Source organism: Tachyglossus aculeatus, chromosome 2, assembly GCF_015852505.1.
Source record: "Tachyglossus aculeatus isolate mTacAcu1 chromosome 2, mTacAcu1.pri, whole genome shotgun sequence".
In the NCBI taxonomy this organism is placed as follows: Eukaryota; Metazoa; Chordata; class Mammalia; order Monotremata; family Tachyglossidae; genus Tachyglossus; species Tachyglossus aculeatus.
In genome coordinates this window covers 106676747-106701673 of record NC_052067.1, presented here as the reverse complement: position 1 = coordinate 106701673, position 24927 = coordinate 106676747, and the positions used below count along the sequence as shown (strand labels likewise).

Sequence of the window (24927 nt, the reverse complement as noted above, 5' to 3'; positions counted from 1 at the left end):
GCAGGATCAGGAGCTAGATGTGGCTTTTCTCCTGTGCCTGGCTGACTCCTGGTACTGGAAATTGCTTCCCAGGCCTTGGGTGGCATCCAGGTTGTCTCTCAGCCAAGGGTGTGTTACCACAGCAGAGGGCACCTAGGGGCAATTGCATTTAGGAATTTGGCAGAAACCATCAGTATTTCTCTTCTCTTTCTTTCCAGGGAAATATAATGGCTGTGCTTCGGTTGGCTTGTTTGGTGGCACTGCACTTTTCCTGCCTCCAGGCTGGTGAGTTAAATGGGAATGCGCTCTGGGCCTCTCCAGCGAAGGAGGTCTCCTGTAGACAACACAAGGCTAAACCCTGCCACAGGAGAAGGATCTGCCCGTTGTCTCCCTGAGCCCTTTGGAGGGTCCGCAGGGGGATCAATGGGGTGAAGACCGAGTCCTAGTATTTGTGCGCCAGTGTAGGCAGGCAGGAGACCCCCACACTGGTGCACAAATGCAGGGACTCAGCCTTTGCCTTCATTCATTCATTCAACTGTATTTATTGAGCACACACTGTGCAGAGCACTGTACTAAGCGCTTGGGATGTTACAATATACCAATACCTTGTGTGTCCCTGGAGATAGGCAGGAGGTCCAGGTGTCACACACAGTCAACCTAGCTTCCTTCCAGAACTTCCCTAACGTGAAACTCACATACGACAGGGAAAATAACACGTGCATTAGAAAAAGGTTTTGTAGGTGACTGACATGTCATGACTATTTGTTTGCCCTTGGAGTTCAGTGCTCTGAGCCAACATGATCCAACTTGTCCATGGAATCCTTAGGAAATAGGGGCTTCACTTTTCAGGTGAACGTGCTGAAGCATGAGGAGGTTAAATGCTTGGGTCACTGGTGTGAGATGAGTTTTTTTCCCTCGAAACTTTTAACAGTAGTTTTGAGGAGAAAGGACAACACTTTGTGGGGATTTCCAGGCAAATATTTTTCTTCTGCAAATGTTAGGATCACTAATAAAAGCAGATCCACGAGTTCCACTTTTTTTTTTTTTAAAGAAAACTGCCAGGAAAAAGAGGACAGAATCATGTATATTGCCACAGAGAATGAAGTTGATGCAGTTCGATGTAGCAGAGACAAAACAAGTGTTAAAAGTGACGTGATTTGGTATAGACATGAGAGTGAAACCCCTGTGTCGAAGGAGAACAGTTCCCGGATTCATCAAGTCAAAAATGTCCTTTGGTTTATACCTACTAAGCTAGAAGATTCTGGATATTACTACTGTGTTACAAGGTAAGGATTAAGTTTATTGCTTGTAGGAAAGCCCGGAGCCAAAGATGTTGTTGATCCTTAGAAATTTGAGAAAGTTGTCCAGAACTGTGCCTCTCCGCTTGCCTAGGGAGATCATCTTCAACACAAACTGGACACCAGCCCTCATGCCTCAGTATTGTTTGATCTAAAACAGCACACTTGCTGGTCCCCTAATCCAGGTATTCCCTCCACCAACCTACCCTACACAAAGCAACTGGGTGGGGTCTGATCTCCTGAGTAAATTAGGTCCCATTGTTCCCCGCCTTAGACCCTATGCTAAATCCCTTATTGCCTCTTAGTTTTACTGAAGCACCTGAGGCACAGGGTGGAGCAGTGCCCTGGGCATCAGGAGACTTGAGTGATAGTAGTCCTGATTCCACGTGCAGCTGCCTAACCTGGACAAAGGCTGCACTTCTCAATGTATCGTTATTATTATTGTTATTATTACTTGTCTGTTGTGTGACCTTTGACAAGTCACTTCACTTCTCTGTGCCTCAGTTCCTTCATCTGTAAAATGGAGATTAAGACTGTGAGCCTCATACGGCACAGGGACTGTGTCCAACATGATTTGCTTGTATCAATCCCAGCGCATAGTACAGTGCCTGGGCACTCAATATATAAGATTGAATGAATGAATGGCGCATAGTAAGCACTTAACAAATGCCACATTTATTATTATTATTATTATATTTGTTAAGCACTTACTATATGTCAAACACTTTTCTAAGCACTGGGGTAGATAAAAGATAATCAGGTTGGATACAGTCCCTGTCCCACATGGAGCTAAGAGTCTTAATCCCTATTTTACAGATGAGGGAACTGAGGCACAGAGAAGTTAAGTGACTTGCCCAAGGTCACACAGCAGGTAAGTGATGGAGCCGGGATTAGAACTCACATCCTCTGACTCCCAGACCTGTGGTCTTTCCACTAGGACACACTGCTTTTCAGTGAATTGCACTCCTGCCAGCCTACCTGCTCGGTTGCTCTTGGTTCCCCAGCAGGACCCATCCTGGGATAAATGAGAAAGTGTGAGTGGTCTGCCCAAGCCATGAGCATTATTATTAATTACCCCTAATGCAGGGTCTTGGTCTTCATTCACTCCTTCAGTCGTATTTATTGAGCACTTACTGTGTGCAGAGCACTGGTCTTGATGTTCTGAGCTGAGGCTCATCCATTTTTTTATAATGGCACTTCTTAAATGCTTCCTATGTGCCAAGTGCTGAGCTAAGCGCTGGGTGGATACAAGATAATCAGGTCAGACACAGTCACAGTCCCTGTCCCACCTGGGGCTCACAGTCTAAGAAGAAGGGAGAATATGCACTGAATCCCTATTTTATGAAGAAAACAAGACACAGAGAAGTTGTGACTTGCCTAAGATCACACAACAGGCAAGGAGTGGAGCTGGGATTAGAACTCAGGTCCTCTGACTCCTAGTTCATGCTTTTTCCACTACACCATGTGGCTTCCCTGTCTATCACTCTGAAAGGAATCTCCATCATATCTATCTTTTACTGTTTTTATAGCTTACTCTTTATGGTCATTTCTCCTACGGGCACAATATAGTATTCAGCCCATAGTAACTGCACAGTAAAGGCTGTTGGTGCTGATGAAGGTGGTACATTTACATTCTGGGAGAGGACAGAAAGCTTAGCAAGAGCGGTATTGTGAAGACACTTCAATCAGTTGTTTTATTATCCTTCTAGAAATTTGACCCACTGCTTGAGAGTGAAAATGAACATAACTGTTTTGAAGAATGAGCCCGGCTTATGTTACCAAAATGAAAGCTTATACAAGCAACAGATATTCCGGTCTGTAGGAGGGCAGATTGTGTGCCCCCAAATGAACTTTTTAAGAGATAAAAACAATCAGTTACCTGCAGTTCAATGGTATAAGGTAAGAATCTCTCCCTCACTTTTGTTTTTGATGTTATGTTTTCATTTCACATAATTCAGGGGGTAGTTTAGTCAAAGAGTAGATCATCCAGAATGAATAATGGAAAATCCTTCCAAGAGTCTTATTTAACATGGGTATAAGCTCATACTCTGTGGGAACATAGAAGATCATTGCCCCTTTGGGGTTGGCACCTAGGGGCAAAGCTGTTAACTCAGTTTCCATAGATTTGGGGACAGGTCAGGCAGATGAAAGTGGCCAGTTTTGCCAACTGGAGTGGGAAAGAAACCAGAGGTGAAGACAAGATGGCAGTTCCATGTCTTGCCTCTGTCCAGCCAGATGAGGAGAAGGAGAGAGAGTATGCCATCATTGGTTTTCTGGTTATGTGTTGCCAGAAGCTCTCTTCCAGCACCACTAACTGGTGAGTACCAGAAAAGTGGAGACCGTGAAGAAGTAAACAACAGGGGATTCTGCCTCAGACAGCTGAAATCAATGACCCGAAATCTGTCCAGCATACTCTAGTACGAAAGAATGATGCATTTCCTCTAATTCCCCATATTGTCCAAGTTCAGTGTTGGGGTGGCCTGGGGCCATCTGTGTCCAGGAGACCTGATCTCTGGGGGACTGGCCTGGTCCTGGGTAAGACTCAGAGGAGCTAGGGTCTTGAGTTTCCCCACCCATATAGTGGGTGCAAGACCCTAATCAATCAATCAGTCAATTGTATTTACTGAGTGCTTACTGTGTGCAGAACCCTGTACCAAGCACTTGGGAGAGTACCGTATAACAGATTTGGTAGACACAGACACACCCCCTGCCCACAAAGAGTCTAATCCTGTCTCCTTAATTTGTCTGCTGTGTGACCTTGGGCAAGTCATTTAACTTCTCTGTGCCTCAGGTACCTCATATATAAAATAGGGATTACAATTGTGACCCCCATGTGGAACCTGACTAGCTTCTATCAGCACTTAGTGTAGTGCCTGGTGCATAGTAAGTGCTTAACAAAAACAAACATTTTTTTTTTATTTTAAAAAAAGGAGCATACAGTCTAGATGAACCTTGGTTGGTTCTGGACCAAATGGGTCATGTGAAACTGCTGAATAAAAACACAAACTGTCTTCTCACCCCATGGGGGAATAGGAGCTGATTTATCTCCCTAAATTTTTTGGGGTTGGGGGATCTGCAAGGCTTCTTCTACATCACAGGTGCTTAGCACAGTACTCAGCTCACAGTAGTCAATCAATTGATTGGCCTTGACCCTCCAGGGTTGCAGACCTACTAGACAGCTAATGGACAGAACTGGGCCTGAACCAGAACTGAGTGTGCCATTGGAATGGGGTTTCTTTTAGGACTGCAATGAACCAAATGGGGGCCATGGCCTACCCAGCCACATCCAATCAGGCAGCTATTGGTGCTGGCCTGAAAGAGTTAATATCTTTCCGTAGACTCTTATTTCTCTTCTAGAGACTAGAAAGATTAGAATAAAGTATTCCACTTCTTTGGGGCTGCATAGCAGCCTCAGTGCCCTCCCTCTACCCCCTTTATTAGGTGACTGGAGGCAGTGACCTCAAGTGAGATAAGAAATACATTCCACCAAAAAGACAGCTGAATGGAGTGTGCCACTTGGTTTTAATGACCTCCTTTAGGGTATCATCTTGGTCAGAGGGTTTCCCAGTGCTCTTTTCCCACAAGCACTTTCCATTTTCCCTGCACTGCAGTGTCCTCTGCTGAACAGAATCCTCTTCTAAAGTCATGCTGTTCAACTCACGTTCCTTCCCAGGCCTGTCTCCTTCAAACTTAATGGAGGCAAGGCTCTGGCTGGGAGGGGAGGGGAAACTGAGAAGTCTTAAAATGCTCTGCTGAATGGGGCAGCAGGATAATGATTGGGTCAGTGGTATGAAAATGAGGAACCACTGAATCTGTAGCATAAGAAGCAGTATGGCCTAGTGGAAAGAGACCCAGCCTGGAAGTCAGAAGACCTGAGTTCTAACCCTGACTCCTCTACTTGTTTACTGTGTGACCATGAAACAGTGTTACACTGTGTCTTAGTTACCTCATCTGTAAAATAGGGATTAAGGCTGTGAGTCCCTTATGGGACAGGGACTATGTCCAACCTGATTAGCTTGTATCTACCCAAGTGTTTATTACAGTGCATGCCACATAATAAGTGATTAACAAATACCATTTTTTTTTCAAAATGAATTTTTAGAGTCCTCGCAGGAGTTTCCTGGGTATGTTTCCCTCTTGTCCTTGACCAGTCAGCCCACTCCTTTGTTAAATCAGCCACAGCTGTTGATAGAACTGGAACTAGAGATAGCAACCCCATGTGGTCATTTAGTGACTGAAAGTGTCAGAGGCTGGGCCGTCACTCCCGGCACTGAGGAACACTCTATAGCAGGGTTACTAGGCGGCAGAGACTGGGGCTCAGAGACACAGAGTTTCTAGGAACACACCTTCTATAGACTGCAAGCTTTTTGTGGGCAGGGAATGTGTCTACCAACTCTGTTATACTGTCCTCACCCAAGCATCGTGTACAGTGCTCTGCACACAGTAAATGCTCTATAAATATGCTTGAATGATACCTGGGCTGGCCGGGAGGAAGTGTGTCTCTCCTGAGCTCCCCCAGCCAGTGTGGATGGGGGAGTGCCTCCTCACCGGAGTCACCAAAACAGCCTGCACTGGCTTCTAAGAAATGCCCTGGGCTACTTGGCACATCCCTCAGCCCAGTGTAATCTCAGGAAGTTGCCCCCGGCCATTGGCCATCTCAGAGGTCCGGGGCCAGCCTTGGCTCGGACAGCAAGAAAGAGTCATACCTGTCTGCAGCACCTCTGGAAGTCAGCTCTGAAGGTGAGGGAGACAGAGGTAGGCCAGCTTGGTGCATCATGGTTCAGTCTGGACCTCCTGAGCCCTTCCCCTACATGTTTCAGATTCTCAGGAAAGGCCATAGAATATGCCACTCAGGAAGTTTCCAAATCTGCTGGCTGATCCAGATTTGGGGCTGAATTAAAGGGGTGACACCATCCTGCTCCAGACTTTCATCTCTGGGATTTGCCACCTGGCCCTCTGGGTCTCCAGAAAACAGGAGATGCAGTGTCCCATGGCACGCTCATGCTCACAGTCAGAACCCTGGAAGATGCAAATGGCAGGGGAGTAACTCCATTCTGACACCCAGCTCCATTCTGACACCCAGCCTTCCTTCTACTTTCTGCCCCAACTGCCAGCAATACCCAAAGTTCCAGGGATGGAGAAACCACAGCAGTTCTGACCTATTTCTTCCATATCACCCCCACCTAGAATAATAACAATAATAATAATAATAATGGCATTTATTAAGCACTTACTATGTGCAAAGCACTGTTCTAAGAGCTGGGGAGTTTACAAGGTGACCAGGTTGTCCTATGGGGGGCTCACAGTCAATCCCCATTTTACAGATGAGGGAACTGAGGCACAGAGAAGTTAAGTGGCTTGCCCAAAGTCACACAGTTGACGGAGCTGGGATTTGAACCCATGACCTCTAACTCCAAACCCCGTGCCCTTTCCGTTGAGCCATGCTACTTCTCTAGAACACACCCAGTCTCTGCTCTGGGCTGCTCCCTCTTCTTTTTTATGGAATTTGTTAAGTGCCTACTGTATGCCAAGCCCTATACTAAACTCTGGGGTAGAAACAGAATCATCAGGTTGGACACAATTCCTGTATCACATGGGGATCGTAGTCTAAATTAGAAGGAAGAAGATTTAATTCCCATTTTATAGATGAGGTAACTGAGACACAAAGAAGTGAAATTGCTTGCCCAGTGTCCAAAGCAGACAAGTGGTGGAGCTGGGATTAGAACTCAGGTCTTTTGATTCCCATTCCTGTGCTCTAGCCACAAGAACATGCTGCTTCTCATTGTTTCCCTCCTCCTTTCTATCTGCCTGGGAGATCGGGGTCAGTACAGAGGATCCTAGAGAAGAAGAGACTAGTTCGGATAGGGCACATTTTAGGGCAATGGCAGGGATTAAAATGCAGTTTCTTCCACTGATAGGATGTGGAGTGATTTCTGTGGATTTTTTTTAACTTCTTTAAAGTATCCAGTCTCACCTCAGAAACACTTTGAAAGGATTAATTTTCTGTCTAGAATTGCAAGCCTGGACCTCTTGACCATAAAAAGTTTACCACTCTGGAAAGGGAAGGACGACTTTTACTGAAAAACCTAGTGCTGCAGGATGGCGGGTACTACACATGTCATACGTCGTTTGCCCACATGGGCGCGCAGTACACCATTTCTCGGACTATATATGTAACCATTTTAGGTAAATATTGTCTCCCTTTTTTCCCCTTCCCGACATGCTGAATGCTGCTCTTTCCCTGGATATTCTACCTGTAGAGTTCAGCTGGGGCCAGGGCCAGTGAGAAGAAGAAGTTGGGACATCTGCTGTTTTGCCAGCCATGAAGGGAGGTGGTTTTCCAGAGGTTGAGCAGGTTGAGTCTTCGCTGGAAAAGACTCTGACTCCCCTCATATGGTACTGAGTCAGCAGGAACTGTTTTGGCCTGCATAAACCAAGTCCCTTTCAGGCCCCTGACTGAGAGAGATTCAGGCCGGGAGATTTATTTTATTTTATTTTATTAGTATGTTTGGTTTTGTTCTCTGTCTCCCCCTTTTAGACTGTGAGCCCACTGTTGGGTAGGGACTGTCTCTATATGTTGCCAACTTGTACTTCCCAAGTGCTTAGTACAGTGCTCTGCACAAAGTAAGTGCTCAATAAATACGATTGATTGATTGATTGATTCCTGGGGCCGACCGAAATTTGGGTGGTAAGAAATCCAAGTTACTTGAAGCTTCCCATAGCCACTTAGTGGCCGAAGAGCCATTCGGATTCCTAGGCCCGGCTCCCACTGGTGCAATCTGGCAAAGGGGGAAAGTCAATCAATCAGTCAATCAATTGTAATTATTGAGTGCTTACTGTGTGCAGAGCACTGTACTAAGCTCTTGGGAGAGTACAATATAAAACAGTTGGCAGACAAGCTCCCTGAGCACCCAGGAATTCCAGTCTAGAAGGGGAGACAGACATTAATATAAATAACTAAATTACACATATGTACATAAGTGCTATGTTTCGCAGAACACATAACAGCTGTGAACCCATAGGGGTTTGCATCTGGCCCTAAGAGACTTATCTTCTATTGCCTCTGTGAGATTTAAGGTGAAAAAAATTATTAGAAACTCCTCAGATCCCGATAATTCTTTTGTTCTCCTGGCCTCCGTGCTTGCATGCATGTATTGGTGCCCTTCCGTGTGAGTCCATTGTTGGGTAAGGATTGTCTCTGTTGCCAAATTGTACTTTCCAAGCTCTTAGTACAGTGCTCTGCACACAGTAAGCGCTCAATAAACATGGTTGAATGAATATTTATTGTGCTCTTACTAAATGCTCAGCACTGTACTAAGTGCTTGGGAAAGTACCATACAATAGTGTTGGTAGACGTGAGCCCTTCCCACAAGGAGCTTGCAGCAAGTCTACTGGGATGGAAGCTTAGGGTGGCTGACACATGGGCAGGCAGACCCTACCTCCTCCCCCTAACTCACATCTCCTGGCCCACTGGGAAGCAGCCGTGCCCACCATGAGAGGCTCTTGGGAAGTGTCAGCCTGACCACCCATGGTGATCATTGTTTAGTTGAGACTCAGAGCGTTCCTTTGTCCTTTTAGAGCTTAAGCCGATGGAGCCACCGAAGATCCTTTATCCAGTCAATATGAGCTTGGAAGTGGAACTGGGTAAGTGGCATTTGAATTCCATTACAATGAATTCCAGTCTATTGAATTCTGGTATGTCAAATTCCACTTCATTGATGCAAAGTAAATCATTAATTAGATTTCAATTAAATCTCAAACAGGCGCTTGAGGTTTTAGTCCCCTCTTAATAAGCTGTTTAGAAGCAGCTGTATGAATCATTCATTCATTTATTCAATTGTATTTATTGAACGCTTACTGTGTGCAGAGCACTGTACTAAGAGCTTGGAAAGTACAGTTCAGCAATAAAGGAGAGACAGTATCTGTCCAAAGCAGGCTTAGAGTCTATAATTAGTTATTTGAAGAGAATCTGTTACATGAATGATGTTTTGCAGGGTCCCAGTATGTTGTGGATTGCAACGTGAGTGGTATCTCGATTGACCTAGTATATTGGACTTGGAATAGAAAAGCGATTAATGACCCTAAAGTTTTCATGGAATATTTGGAGTAAGTATCCTTGCAAAATTAGTGTATATGTTTTGGGTGATAAGAGTCACTTCCATTCTATTCCCCATAAAGATAGCAGGGTTCCTTTTCTAGCCCTTTGCCCAATCTTCATAAGTGGTTAATGTCTAAATAGGGCTGCTCAGATCCAACAGTGGGGTGATGAGGGGGAGCAATGGTGTCTAAAGAGGACTCGGTCTCTTCAGCAACTAAGAGACCACTTTAGGGACTGTCCACTTAAATCAGACTTTAGGGTTGATGGGGAGGGCAGAGGAAAGGGGTATGTGCTTGAATAGTCTTTCCATTAATGGTGATTGGTGGTACCGAGTCATCTCTACATTTCGATCTTCATCATCAATGTTTATCTTTGTAAAGTGTTTACTTTGCTCCAGGCATTGTACTAAGCCCTGGAGTAGATACAAGGAAATCAGGTTGGACACAGTCCCTGTCCCACATGGGGCTCACAGTTTAAATCCCCATTTTGTAGATGAGGTAACCAAGGCCCAGAGAACTTAAGTGACTTGCCCAAGGTCACACAACAGACAAGTGGTGGAACCAGAATTAGAACCCAGGTCCTCTGACTCACAGGCCCATGTTCTTTCCACTAGACCACGCTGCTTCTCAACTGTAGATAAACTGCTGAAATAAGTTGCTGTTTTATTGCACACTATAGTTTGCAGAGCCCTGTATTGTGTGACTAGCATCACACAAAAGAGGTAAATAATATCATCAGATTTTCAACACCCATCACAAAGCAGCTGGCAGGGATAGGGCATCGCCTGTGGTCATCAAAGAAGAAATACTAAGCAGCAATTCCTCAGTGCCTGCACTTCTATTATCTCACCCAATGTATGTGTAGCCAGTGTTGGGCGGGGCTCTCACGTTAACCATTCCAAGATTCGGGCCTTCATCATTTACTAAAAATTGGGGAACCTGATTAGTTCATCAAACCAGGAGTGCCACATGCGTGCAGGAGCATTACATGGAAAATTTGCAAGAGACAAAAATAAATGCACTTCTGAACAAAGAATTTTCTCTGTCCCCTGCCACTCCCCAAGGAACGAGCAAAATCCTGGGCAGGGACTCAGGGGACCACAAATATCCAGATCCTCTCACAAGTCTGGGAACTCGTTCTGGGCTGGGAATGTGTCTACCAACTCTGTTATACTGTACTCTCCTGAGCGCTTAGTACAGTGCTGTACACACAGAAAGCACTCAATAAATATCATTGATGGATCGATTGAAATGGGAGAGCAGAGGAGCGATTGTCCGTCCGTGAGGTTCGAGTGTTTAGAATGGTTATCCAGAAATCGGATAAAATCATAAAAGCAGTGATAAGAGTCTTTCACTTTGAGAACTATGATTGCTACCTACCTAACCCTAAGCTTTAAGTGGGGGATCAGATATAAAGCAACTCCCAGCACTGACTAAAACATTGACTGAAGAGTGTCCCTTTCCTTTCATTTCCCAGTCTCTATGGGTTTGCCCCTCTTAGTTTCTGTGTTCCTCTACTTTCTGAATGCTGCTAGTGTCTCCCCTCATTTCACCACCTCATCCTCTTATGCTGTCTTTCTTTCATTTTTACTGCAGTGTCTCCCCACCTTTGGTCCCTGCCTTGCTGCATTCTGCCCACATTTCCTACTCCTCTTTCTTCTGTTTTCTGTTTTAGTGTTAATAATGATGATGATAACGATGATAATAATAATAATTGTGGTGTTAAGCACTTACTGTAAGCTAAGCACTGTGGTAGACCCTGGGATAGATACAGTACAATAAGATCAGACACATCCTACCTGGTGCTCACAAGTGAAAGGGAAGGGAGAACAGCTATTTAAGCCCCATTTTACAGATGAGGAAACTGAGGTACAGAGATGCTAAGTGACGTGCCCAAAGTCACACAGTAGGCAAGTGGCTGAGCTGAGATTAGACCCCCAGCTCTTATGACCTCAAAAAATCTCTTCACATACTCATCGGTGTTCATTGAACACTTACTGTGTGCAGAGAACTGTAGTAAACACTATACTAAGGTCTTTCTACTAAGTTCTCTTTTTAGCTTGCAGCTCATGCTTCTCCCTGCACCTCTCCACCCCCTCCCCCTCCTCTCCCCAACAGTGGGCAGCTGCTCTCCCTGGCAACAAGGAGAACCTTGTTTGTTCTTTCCCTTCTGCAGAAGTGAAGAGCGTTCTGGAACAAGACCTGGTACAGTCATCTCAAGAATCAACATTTCAGAAGTGATAAACAGGCATTATCTCCACCCATTTGTCTGTTTAGCCTCTAATAGCTATGGATACACTGCAGCATATATTGCATTAAGACCACCAAGTGAGTTCTAAAATCCTTTCTTAAGAGTGTGATTCTGCCTTTGTATCCTTGAGATGTTTGTTGATCGGGAGACAGATGTGTGAGAGATGGAGTGGGTGGATTTCAAAGCTGACCTCCCAGAGTTTGAAGACAGGGGAAACGACAATGAACTGGTTGGAAGTGATCTGGCCTGTTAATTCCTCAGGTGATCATTATCCTTGGGGAGGATTTTATTGGATATCACATTTTCAGCATGTGATTCAAATTTTTTATCCTCTTTAGTTCCTTTTTTTCCCCACAAATCACAGCTTTCCCTTAAAAGCCTTTGTGAGAAGGCTTGTGATCTTGTACCCCTGTGGGCACTGACCTTGTTGGGCCCTGCTCAGCACGGTGGGTAGGGAAGACCAACATCTTCTCAGCAGTTTATCAATCAAGCCATCACAGTACTAAGCACCTGGGTTGGTACTAAGCACAGAGTTGGTAGACATGTTCTCTGCTCACAATGAGCTTAAAGTCCCCAGGGTGAGACAGACATTAAAATAAATAGATAATTCATAATATATAATTTGTAAGTATGTACATGACTGTTATGGGGTTGAGGAGGGGTGAGTACCAAAAGCTTATAGATGACACAGAAGGGAGAAGGAGTTGGGGAAATGAAGGTTTAATTGGGGCAGGCCTCTTGGAAAAGGTTTAGAAAGTGAGGAAGAGGGGTGGTCTGGCATATATGGAGGAGGAGGGAGTAATAATAATAATGGCATTTATTAAGCACTTACAATGTGTAAAGCACTGTTCTAAGCACTGGGGAGTTTACAAGGTGATCAGGTTGTCCCACGGGGGGCTCACAGTATCAGGCCAGGGAGGAGAAAGGGAAGAGGTTGGCAGCAAGATAGATGAGATTGGGGCACAGAGAGCACCCTGGTGCTAGAGGAGCCAAGTGTGCAGGCTGGGCTGTCGCAGGAGATCAGTGAGGTAAGGCAGGAGCGGAGCAATCTGATTGAATGTTTTTAAGCTGATTGCAAGGGGTTTCTGTTTTATGTGGAAGTGGATGGACAACCATTGGAAGCTCTTGAGGAGTGGGGAGACATGGACTGAACATTAGAAAAATGATCCAGGCAAAAGAGTGAAGTATGGCCTGGAGTGGGGAGAGACAGGTAGTGGCAGGAGGTCAGCAAGGAGGCTGATGCAGTAGTCAAGGTCAGATAAGGTTAGGGAATGAGCTCGACTTTCATTCATTCATTCAGTTGTATTTACTGAGCTCTCACTGAGGGCAGAGCACTTTACTAAGTGCTTAGAAGCATACAATACAACAGTAAACAGATACACTCCCTGCTGACAATGAGCTCCTTGTGTGTCACCTGCTTGTCTCCAGGTCTGTTCGTGCTGAGGTCTGACTTTTTTTTAATGCTATTTGTTAAGCACTTACTACATGCCAGGCAGTATACTAAGTGCTGGGGTAGATACAGGCCAATCAGATTAGACACAGTCCACATCCCACATGGGGCTCACAGTCTTTATCACTGTTTTACAGGTGAGGGAATTGAGGTGCAGAGAAGTGAAGTGATTTGACAGGTACAGAGAAGTGGAGTGACTTGCTCAAGGTCACACAACAGACAAATGGCGGAGATGGGTTTAGAAATCATATCCTTCTGACTCCCTAGCTCATACTCTATCCACTAGGCCACACCACTTCTCTTGGATTCCAGACTCCTACAGAGCAGCCAGCCAGGCTAATTACTTGCTGGAGATGGCACTCCAGGGGCTGGGAGACAGGATACAAGAGTGTTGTCAGAAGGGCTCAGTGGAAAGAGCCCGGGCTTGGGAGTCAGAGTTCGTGGGTTCTAATCCTGGCTCTGCCACTTGTCTGCTGTGTGACTTTGGCCAAGTCACTAAACTTCTGTTTGCCTCAGTTACATCATCTGTAAAATTGGGATTAAGACTGTGAGCCCCATGTGGGACAATCTGATGACCTTGTATTCACCCCCCAGCGCTTAGAACGGTGCTTTGCACATAGTAAGTGCTTAACAAATACCATTATTATTGTTATTAATATTATCTGGCACCTGATAATAATTTGTTAAATGTTACTGTGTTGTCACAGTATTAAGCACTGGGGTCGATACAAGATAATAGGTAGTAAGCAGTCTCTGTCCCTTAAGGGGCTCACAGTCTAAGTAGGTGGGAAAACAGGTATTGAATCTGCAATTTATAGATGAGGAAACTGACATAATAATAATAATGATAATGATATTTGTTAAGCACTTACTATGTGCTGAGCACTGTTCTAAGCGCTGGGGAGGACACAAGGTAATCAGGTTGTCCCACGTGGGGCTCACAGTCTTAATCCCCATTTTACAGATGAGGTAACTGAGGTCCAGAGAAATTAAGTGACTTGCCCAAAGTCACACAGCTGACAAGTGGCAGTCAGAATTTGAACCCATGACCTCTGACTCCCAAGCCCACGCTCTTTCCACTGAGCCATGCCACTTCTCTGACATAATAATAATGATGGTATTTGTTAAGCGTTTACTATGTGCAAAGCACTGTTCTAAGCGCTGGATAATAATAATAATAATAATAATGGCATTTATTAAGCGCTTACTATATGCAAATCACTGTTCTAAGCACTGGGGAGGTTACAAGGTGATCAGGTTGTCCCACGGGGGGCTCACAGTCTTCATCCCCATTTTACAGATGAGGGAATGGATCACACAGAGGTTAAGTAACTTGCCCAAGGTCACGCAGTAAGCAAGTAGCAGAGGCAAGATTAGGTCCCAGATCCCCTGACTCCCATGCCTATGCTCTTTCCACTAAGCTATGCTGCTTTTCAAGTCCATGTCTGGAAGTCAAATCAAAAATTTTGCTTACTTCCTCCCACTGGGTGGGCCTGGAAATCCCTCCTGACTGTGGGCATAATAGGCTGCCTTAATCTGAGGGGGGCTTCTGGTGGTGTGCAGGGTGGATAATGGGGAGAGGCAGTTGTGTTCATTCCTGCCTACCCTCTTAATGTGCAGGCATCCTTAATCTGAGCACACCCAGCGCTTAGTAGAGTGCTCTGCACACAATAAGCGCTCAATAAATACTATTGAATGAATCTGGAGGGCTATCTGCTGGGAAATTCCTCCCTCTTTTCTTCCCTCTCTGAGATCACTGCAGCCTGAACTATTGCTCTGGGCTTGCTGAGGGAGAAGGGAGGAGGGAGAGGAGGGATGGCTGGTGCCCTCTGATATGCTTCCGAGAGAAGCAGCATAGCCTAATGGAAAGAGCTGGGAGTTAGATGACCTGGGTTCTAATCCTGTATCTGCCAATTGATTGTCAGGTAAACTTGAGCAAGTCACTTCACTTCTCTGTGCCTCAGTTACCTAATCTGTAAAATGTTGATTAAATCCTCCTTTCTCCAATTTAGAGTCTGAGCCCCGTGTGGGGACAGGGACTGTGTCCAACTTGCTTGTATCTACCCCAGTGCTTAGGACAGTGCTTAGCACATGGTAGGTGCTTAACTAATACCCTAAAAAACAACAGCAACAAAAAAACAAACCAAGAAACTCCCCAGTTAGCCAGGTCAGTCCACTGTAATTTCTCAGCGTGGCTCAAAGGCCTGAAAGGGCAAGGAGCAGAGCTCAGTCTGTGGCAGCCCAGAGAGCAATTCCTGAATTATGGTACTTGTTAAGTGCTTTCTATATGTCAGGCGCTGTATTAAGCTCTGTGTAGTCACAGTCTTAATCCCCATTTTACAGAGGAGGGAACTGAGGCCCAGAGAATAATAATAATAATGGCATTTATTAAGCACTTACTATGTGCAAAGCACTGTTCTAAGCACTGGGGAAGATACAAGGTGATCAGGGTGTCCCACGTGGGGCTCACAGTCTTAATCCCCATTTTACAGATGAGGTAACTGAGGCCCAGAGAAGTTAAGTGACTTGCCCAAAGTCACACAGCAGACAAGTGGCGGAGTTGGAATTTGAACCCATGACCTCTGACTCCAAAGCCTGTGCTATTTCCACTGAGCCATGCGGCTTCTCTAGAGAAGTAAAGTGACTTGCCTGAGGTCACACAGAAGACATGTGGTAGAGCTGAAATTAGAACCCAGGTCCTTCTGACACCCAGGCTCGTGCTCTAGCCACTAAGCAACACTGCTTCTCCTCTGCCCCCTCAAACAAATTCTAGCTTGAATAATTCTGCCTCTTCTTCTCTCCCTTGGTACAGCTCCTGATTTCCGGGCTTGTCTAATTGGAGGACTCATCACGTTGGCTTTTGTGGTTGTTTGCTCAGCGTTGGTCTACAAGATTTTCAAGGTTGACATTGTGTTATGGTATCGGAATTTCTGTTATCCTCTTTCAGGGAAGAAAGGTATGTTCCCATCACTGTCCCCAGTATCTATTGAGTGCCTATTGTGCACAGAACACTAACCTAGGCACTTAGGAACTTGTCTGCCCAACCTGGAACTCTGGGAGGTTCCTTTTTCGGAATCAGCATGGCCCATTGGAAAGAGCACGGGCCTGTGAAGTCAGAGGACCTGGGTTCTAATTCCGGCTCTGCCACTTGTCTGTTGTGGGATCGTAGGCAAGATACTCCACTTCTCAGTGCCTCAGTTACCTCATCTGTAAAATGGGGATTAAAACTGGGAGCCCCATTTGGGACAGGGACTGTATCCAACTTGATTATCTTATATTTACTCCAATCAATCAATCAATCAGTCAATGGAATTTATTGAGCGTTTACTATGCACAGAGCACTGTACAAAGCGCTTGGAAGACTACAATGCAACAGAATTAGCAGACATATTCCCTGCCCATAATTGAGCTTATAGTCTAGAGGGATGAGCAGTGTGCTTAGTACAGTGCTGGCACATAGTAAGCACTTAAAGGGCACCATTAAAAAAACCTCTAGGGGAAGACTAGCAAAAAGGCAGTGTGACAGAACAGCAGAAGGGCAGTGTGACACAACTTCACAAAATGTGTGTAGGGGTTGAAGCATGAGCATATCTGCACCCTGTGTAAATTTTCACAGTGACGAATTAGGGTGGTGGTGAAGGTCTCCCTCCTCCATCCATTCATTCATTCATTCATTCATCTACCCCAGCACTTAGTACAGTGACTGGCACATCAATCAATCAATCAATCAATCATATTGAGCGCTTACTGTGTGCAGAGCACTGTACTAAGCACTTGGAAAGTACAAGTTGGCAACATATAGAGACAGTCCCTACCCAACAGTGGGCTTACAGTCTAGAAGGGGGACATAGTAAGTGCTCCTCTCCTCCTCCCCATCCCCCTGCCCTACCTCCTTCCCCTCCCCACAGCACTTGTATATATTTGTACAGATTTATTACTACTGTATTTATTTTACTTGTACATATTTACTATTCTATTTATTTTGTTAATGATGTGCATATAGCTTTAATTCTACTTGTTTCAACGATTTTGACACCTCTTTACATGTTTTGCTCTGTTGTCTGTCTCCGCCTCCTATACTGTGAGCCTGTTGTTGGGTAGGGACCGTCTCTATATGTTGCCGACTTGTACTTCCCAAGCACTTAGTACAGTGCTCTGCACACAGTAAGCGCTCAATAAATACAATTGAATGAATGAATGTGAATTCAGTTATATTTATTGAGAGCTTTTTGTGTGCCGAGCACTGTACTAAGCGCTTGGGAAGTACAATTCAGGTATCGGGTATCTGGAAAGTGGGGATGGCAGGGAACTCCCCACCACATCTGGGAGGAAAAGGTGGCCGTCTTGGGGAGAGTGTTTCTATGGCATCAGAGAGACCTACCCAATCCTTGCAGAGGAAGTCTGAGCTGGCCGCAGGGGCTGTGGAGATGATGAGAAACTGACAGGTCCTGCCGGCCCTCAAGCACAGATCAGTCTTTCTTCAGCTCCTGGTTAGTGCTTGCTCAGACCCTAAATGAGCAGAGGCTGATGGAGAGCTGTGCCCACTGAGGCGCTCCTTCTCCCACCCACCCCCGCCCCAGCCAACGTCCCGCAGCTCCACGCTGTCCGCAGAGGAATGGTGAAAACTCTGGGCAGCAGCCTACGGATCCACTTCCTCTTCCTGAGGTGGAAGTGGGAAATCCCCCCCTCCACCCAGCCACTGACCGTTCAGTTTCCTGCTTTCTCCTTAAAAATAGTAACAGCAATAATAATCATTATCATAATTGTAGTATTTGTTAAGTGCTTTCTATGTACCAAGCACTGTACTAGTGTGGGGTAGATACAATAATAATTGTGGTATTTGTTAAGTGCTTACTATGTGTCAAACACTGTTCTAAGTGCTGGATGCTGGGGAGGGTACATGTTAACTAGGTTGGACACTGTTCCTGCCTGCATGGGGTTACCAGTCCAAGTAGAAGGGAGAACAGGTATTTAATCTGGTATAATCAGATACCAACTCTCGCAAACTTTTAGTACAGCAAGCTGTTAGTACAGTGCTCTGCACACAGTAAGTGCTCAATAAATACGATTGATTGATTGATTGGTTGAGGCTCAGAGTCTAAGTAGGAGGGAGAACAGATACTGAATCTCCATTTTTGTTGAGGGAACTGAGGCCCAGAGAAGTTAAGTGACTTTCCCAAGGTCACATAGCAGACATATGGCAGAGCTGGGATTAGAATCCAGGTCCTCTGATTCCCAGGCCTATGCTCTTTTCACTAGGCCACGTGGCTTCTCTTCTCTTCCTGATGAAACAGAAATCGGTTGTGAAGCAGCATGGCTTAGTGGAAAGAGCACAGGCTTGGGAGTCAGAGGGCATGAATTCAAATGCTGGCTCAGCTGCTTGTCAGCTATGCGACTTTGGGCAAGTCACTTAACTTATCTGTGCCTCAGTTACCTCAAATGTAAAATGGGGATTAAGACTGTGATCCCCATGTGGGACAACCTGATCACCTTGTATCCTCCCCAGTGCTTAGAACAGTGCTTTGCACATAGTAAGTGCTTAACAAGTGCCATCATTATTATTATTTTTATAATCTGGAAGTATGGGTTGCAGAGTAAATTGGGTGGCAGAGGGCCAAGCAGTTTCTCCTCCCTCTCCAGTGCTAGACATCCTATTATACTCTGACACTATGAAAGAAAAATCTTCAAACCCAGGTTATTCTGGGGCAGAAAATGAAGGACGAAAGGGGAGAAAAATGTCATTCAAATGCAATGCAATGCAAACCTGTCAGGAGGTTAGGACTCCAAAATAAACTGGTTATAAGACTGGCAGAGTTTCTGCCCCATAATAAGCACATCACAATGGGTACCTGGCTTCCCTAAGAACAGTGCTTAGAACAGTGCTCCGTGCTTAGAATAATACCCAGCACTTAGAACTGTGCTTGGCACATAGTAAGCACTTACCAAATACCATAATAATAATAATTACTATTATTATTATTATTACAGCCTGTCTGATTGAATCACCTGATCTGAGCGGGTTAAAGCACAGGTATGGACTCTCACTGAGAGCAGCCAACTTAAGCTTATCCTGCCATGAACCAGAGATTCTTTCTAGCACTTTTGACCCAATAGGTTCTAGAGAAGCAGCATGGCTCAGTAGAAAGAACACGGGTTTTGGAGTCAGAGGTCATGGGTTCAAATCCCGGCTCTGCCAATTGTCAGCTGTGTGACTTTGGGCAAGTCACTTCACTTCTCTGTGCCTCAGTTCCCTCATCTGTAAAATGGGGATTAAGACTGTGAGCCCCACGTAGGACAACCTGATCACCTTGTATCCCCCAGTGCTTAGAACAGTGCTTTGCACATAGTAAGTGCTTAACAAATGCCATTATTATTATCATTATTATTATTATTATTATTATTACTCTCCCAGCCCAGTAGAGGAATGTGCTCACACTGATTTTTCAACCTGGAATTGATATCTCCATATCTGGTGAGCTCCCCTCTCGCAATCTCCCTTGTGCTCAGAATCACTAACCTCCATTTCTCAGAATCTGAGAGTCCCCAAACCAGCTATTACTGAACGTGCCCTCAGCTCTTCCATGATGTGTCTTTTCACTACATGTTTTGGATAGAACATTGTTAGAATCTGCTCTTCCATTAATGCGTGTCAGTCTGCAATGTTGGAGGAAGCAGTTATGAACATGCGTGCAGCTTTGTTTTGGGCACAGTAACGATAACACTGGTTTTTCTATGTGTGAGGCTCTTCAAGGATGTAAGTGGGCATTAAAGGAGAACTGAATCTACTACAATTACAGCCAGGATAAAAACAATAATTATAGCAATAATAGTAATTGTGGTCTTTTTAAGCTCTGGGTGTCAAGCACTGTTCGAAACACTGGGGTAGATACAAGATAATCAGGCTGGAAAACAATCCCTGTCCCAAATGCCAGCTCCATAGTCTTTGGAGCACTTAGGAGCAGCAAAGCTAATTTCGTTGACCCTTGAAGTACACTGTGTAAGTCCAAACTTGTGAAAAGTCTTGGGTTTTCCATAAGTCCTTCTGGCTGGTGGAATCCTTGGGAGGAAATTACCATCATCATCGTGAGCAGCAGTTTTTGAGCATTTATTGTGTGCTATCAATCAATCAATCAATGATATTTTGTGAATTCACTCATTCATTCAATTGTATTTATTGAGCACTTACTGTATGCAAAGCACTGTACCAAGCACATGGGAGAGTACAATACAATAACAAGCAGACACGGTCCCTGCCCACAACAAGCTCATGGTCTAGAGGATGCTTACTTTGTGTAAAGTATTGTACTAAGTGTTTATATACAGTAAACAGACCTCTGTTCTTGATACCCGTTTTGTGTGTGGATCACCAAACTGAGTGCCTACTCTGTATGCAGACACTGAACTGAGTGCCTATTCTGTGTCCAGAGCATTGAATTAAGTACTTATTGTGTGGGCAGATTACTGAACTAAGCACACATTTTGTGGGTAAAAGACTCATCCTAGTTCTCCAATTGTGCCTTTACTCCAGATTAGAGCTTTCAGCCAGTGAGCCCTGGAAAGGTAGGGGTGGTGGGACAGATTCTGGAAAGATGAGACTCAAGATTTGTACACCTGAACCAAAACTTTCCAGTCTCTTGGGAGAATGACTTCTGGGAAAGGAGAAGTAGCATGGAGGGGAAGCAATTATCCATCAGCTAATCAGTGGTATCTGTTGAGCACTTTCCATGTGCAGAAGCACCGTCACCTTATAGAAAGAGCATGGGCCTGGGAATCAGAGGGCCTGGGTTCCAATCCTAGCTCTGTCACTTTCCTGCTGTGTGATCTTGGACAAGTTACTTACCTTCTCTGTGCTTCAGTTTCCTCATCTGCAAAAAGAGGATGAAGTCAACTGTTCTCCTTCCTACATACACTATGAACTTAAGTGGGATAGGGACTGTGTCTGGCCAGATTTTTTTTTATCTACCCAGCACTTAGTACAGTCCTTGGCACATTGTAAGTGTTTAACAATTATTATTATTATTATTACTGTTGTTATTAGAGGATATCCTAGTAGAAAGAGTGAAAAGAGAAGGAAACCTAGCTTCTAGTTCCAGTTTCACCCGTTGTCTACTGTGTGACCTTGGGCAAGTCATTTAACATCTCTGTGATCCAATTTCCTCATCTGTAAAATGGGGACAAAATACCTGCTTTCCCTTCCTCTTAGTGTGTGAGCCCCATGTGGGATAGAGACTGTGTTGTTTTAATTATCTAGTTTCTATGCTAACACTTAGCACAGTACTTAGTCCATAATAAGTGTTTTAATAAATATTAATATTCATCATACTACTACTAATGATAATAATAAGAAGATAAACAACTCAAATAAACACTATGTTAAAGTCTATCCATTGACAAAACATTTCTTATTTTAGTTTCAGATGGGAAGATGTATGATGCATATATCTTGTATCCTAAAGACTATGGAGAGGAGTCCACCTACAGCACAGATATATTTGTGCTTAAGATCTTGCCTGATGTCCTGGAGAGGCAATGTGGATACAGTCTATTTATATATGGAAGGGATGACTTGGTAGGGGAAGGTATGTTTAAAACTGGAAAACGAAAACCACAATGAAACCCTTCTAAAGCAAATTGTGTCAATCTCTAAGCCTAGGTCTCAGTGTAAATTAAGTTGTCTATGTCCTACTCCCAGCAGACATGACATAGATTTATTTTTTCGCCCCCTCAGAAATATAAGGGGCTCGAGTGCCCATACTGAACTATGTTAATAAGAGAACCATTCTTTTGGGTGGATGGTGATGATTTCAAATGATTATTGAGCACCAACTTTCAACATTTGGAGGTGGAATCCTCTTTTGCTTATTAATGAGTCAAGCATGAGGTATGGAAAGAGCTGAGTCCACAAGAAGTCTTGAAATCCTAAATCTAATTGGGATGAGAATCTGAGTAGCCATCTTGTCCCAAATGTTTTTTTGTTCCTCCCTACAAAACTCACTGGGGAATGTTTACTACCCAGTGATTTGGTTGTTTTGAACCTGATGACTTGGATTGAACTCCTCAGTGCATTTGGGCTATGTGGAAGCTGAACGCTGACTTTTCCTGGAGCAGCCTGACTTACTGTTCACAGCCTCCTGCCAAGCCCTCTTGTCCATGGTTTCCTGTCTATGACCAATCAAAGGTGGTTTAGATTGTCAGTTCCTCAAGGGCAAGAGATGGGTCTTGTTCTTTCTGGGTAATTCTTTAGAGTGCCTGTCTCGAACAGGGTTCTACCCACAGTTATAACCAGTTATAACCAATGTATAATTTTAAATACATAAAATATTTTTCCCCCCTCAGAAATAAAAGGGGCTCAAGTGCCCATTCTGACCTATGTTTATAGGAGAACCACTCTTTGGGATGGATGGTAATGATTTTAAATGATTATTGAGCATTAACCTTCAACATTTGGAGGTGGAGCCCTCTTTTGCTTATTAATGAGTCAAGTACGAGGTATGGAAAGAACTGAGTCCATAGAAGTCTTGAAATCCTAAATCTAATTGGGGTGATTATCTAAGTATGTATGTATATATGTACTATATGTATATATAGTACATATAAGTATATATATATGTAGAGAGAGAGCTACATAGAAACAGATGTATGTATGCATATATTTTGTATATTTATACAGAAACTTGCTCTTTATATTTGTAACAATGAAATTCACTTGTGGATGTATGTATAGTTGAAAAGGCCAATGCTTCTCCCACAATTCTGACAATATTATTTACACCCAAGCAGTTAAAACAAGCTGGGTGATCAATAGAGTAGATTTCTCTGGTAGGTCCAGATTTACTCATTTATAGTAATGAGAGGGAGCATAAAGTGAACTTTCACATACTGATTCGCTCTTCCCATGTTTCAGATGTGGTCATGGTCATTGACAGAAATATTAAGAAAAGCAGAAGATTAATCATCATTTTAGACCGGGAATCTCCACAATACAGGTGTCTGGGGAACACCAGCGAGCAGCAGTTAGCCATGTACAATGCCCTTGTTCGAGACGGGATTAAAGTCATCCTGCTGGAGCTGAGGAAAATTCAGGACTATGTAAACATGCCGGAGTCAATCCAGTTCATCAAACAGAAGCACGGCGTCCTCCGGTGGTCAGGGGATGTGACCGAAGAGTCACATTCAGCTAACGCCAGGTTCTGGAAAAACGTGCGCTACCAAATGCCCCCTAAACCGTGGCAGGCTTCCCCCAAAGTGCAATTACTGTCAGCAGTCGCCCTCCCTGGGGACCATCCCAGGCAGGAACAGCAAACAGAAATATACATGCCATCGTGAGCACTGTAGGGTGCTCACCGGGACAGGGAATTTAGATGGTCGGTTGCCTAGGCAACCTCCCTCCCAGCCCTCTCCTTGTCTTGTAAGGGGAGCTGCTTGCCTCAGAGGCATTCAAGATGAGACTCCATCCGCAGCCCGCTCCAGGCACCAAGAGATGAATGATGCCCACCTGTGATTGAGGCCGAGAAGGACATGTGGACTGACCCACGCCCAGGGCAGCCCTTCCAAGACCTGACTGCTTCCCTTCGTTGAAGACATGAGGCCCTCCGGCCCACACCTTGGAGGGAGGTGAGGCGGTCCCAGAGGCCCCCAGCCAGCTGTGTGCCCTTTCACCAGAGATGTGCCCTTTCACCAGAGACAGTTCCAGAGTGGCCATAAGTTTCCATTCTCATCCTTCATTTTGGTTTCCACAGCTCAAGCTTTGTCCAGGTTTCCAAGATTTTCAAAACGATCTTGGACAGCAACTTTGGACCTCCTGCTCCTCTAGTGGGACATGGAACTTTTAAAAAGGAAAAAAGGAATTGAAGTATTTTTTTCTCTCATCCCTCCAAAATTTGTGGTTTTAATTTTTCCACTTTTGACTTCACCATTCGCCCTTCTCCAGGTGCAAGTAAATGCTGACAAGCATACCCTTCTCTATGCCTTAGCCCCTAACTTTTGAATCTCACTTAAGAGGGAGTGAAATTGTGCTCCAAAGGAAGACAGTGTCTTTTGAAACTATTTGATACCATTTCATAAGATATTTCTGCATTATACGTATATGAAAATGTCTAAATCTCAGTTTTACCAGTATATTCATTCATTCATCTGTCTCATTAGCCATTTCACAATCACCACTTTCTCACTTGAAAAGATGCAGCAATCATAGCTTTACTGCTATCCTCATTGCTCTGAAATCGAGATGAAGAATTTGGGACCATTTTAAAAGCAGCAAGCACAATCTTTAAATCTGAATGAATGCAAGGTATTCACACTTACTCTCAGGGAACTCTATGTTCACCTCAACAGGGAAAAATAAATGCAATTGGGTGATAATGATAAGATCTAAGAGGAAGGATTAAGTTTCAGCAAATGAAGTGTTCTTCTTGGGGATGTGTCCAGACTGGTTTAGAAGCAACTGTGTTCTAGGTCTCTAGTTCTGCAGTTTGAAGGAAGCTATCATTTCTGAGCCATTATTCTGTTATTATACTTTTGGAGAAAATGTATTTCTACTGTTGGATAATGATAAAAAATATTTGTTCACTTGATTCATTGCTGTTCTGAGAAGATGCCGAATATTTTTCTATCGTTAAACATCAGGTTCACGGCATAAACTTTTAGACAGTCCACTTAGTTCGTTTCAATAAAGACATCCCAAAGTAGGAGACATGAGAAAATGCCTATTCTCTTTGTCTAAGATCTGATCCTTCTTGGCCTCTGCTTGGGTCAGTCCTATCCTGCTTCTAGGTTGCTTAATCACCAAATTTAGGAACTTGAAAAAGAGCTGCAAGAGGATGGAGTGGAGTAATATCTTCCTCAGTGGTTAG

The 24927-nt window shown here is 44.3% G+C and overlaps 1 protein-coding gene across 6 annotated transcripts in view; it reads left to right on the top strand.

Annotated features, from left to right (window-relative positions):
* Nucleotides 1–24648, top strand: part of IL1R1 (interleukin 1 receptor type 1) — an 83826-nt gene extending 59178 nt beyond the window's left edge. For all 6 annotated transcript variants that reach the window (XM_038772916.1, XM_038772906.1, XM_038772924.1 and 3 more), the window contains 10 exons: nucleotides 198–264; nucleotides 1031–1265; nucleotides 2987–3176; nucleotides 7289–7463; nucleotides 8856–8921; nucleotides 9272–9383; nucleotides 11551–11702; nucleotides 15888–16031; nucleotides 21487–21654; nucleotides 22980–24648. In XM_038772916.1, the coding sequence (XP_038628844.1) occupies nucleotides 207–264; nucleotides 1031–1265; nucleotides 2987–3176; nucleotides 7289–7463; nucleotides 8856–8921; nucleotides 9272–9383; nucleotides 11551–11702; nucleotides 15888–16031; nucleotides 21487–21654; nucleotides 22980–23401 (1722 nt within the window). In that variant the 5' untranslated portion in view covers nucleotides 198–206 and the 3' untranslated portion in view covers nucleotides 23402–24648. The remainder of the gene's footprint in view (nucleotides 1–197; nucleotides 265–1030; nucleotides 1266–2986; nucleotides 3177–7288; nucleotides 7464–8855; nucleotides 8922–9271; nucleotides 9384–11550; nucleotides 11703–15887; nucleotides 16032–21486; nucleotides 21655–22979) is intronic.
* Nucleotides 24649–24927: the final 279 nt, after the last annotated feature.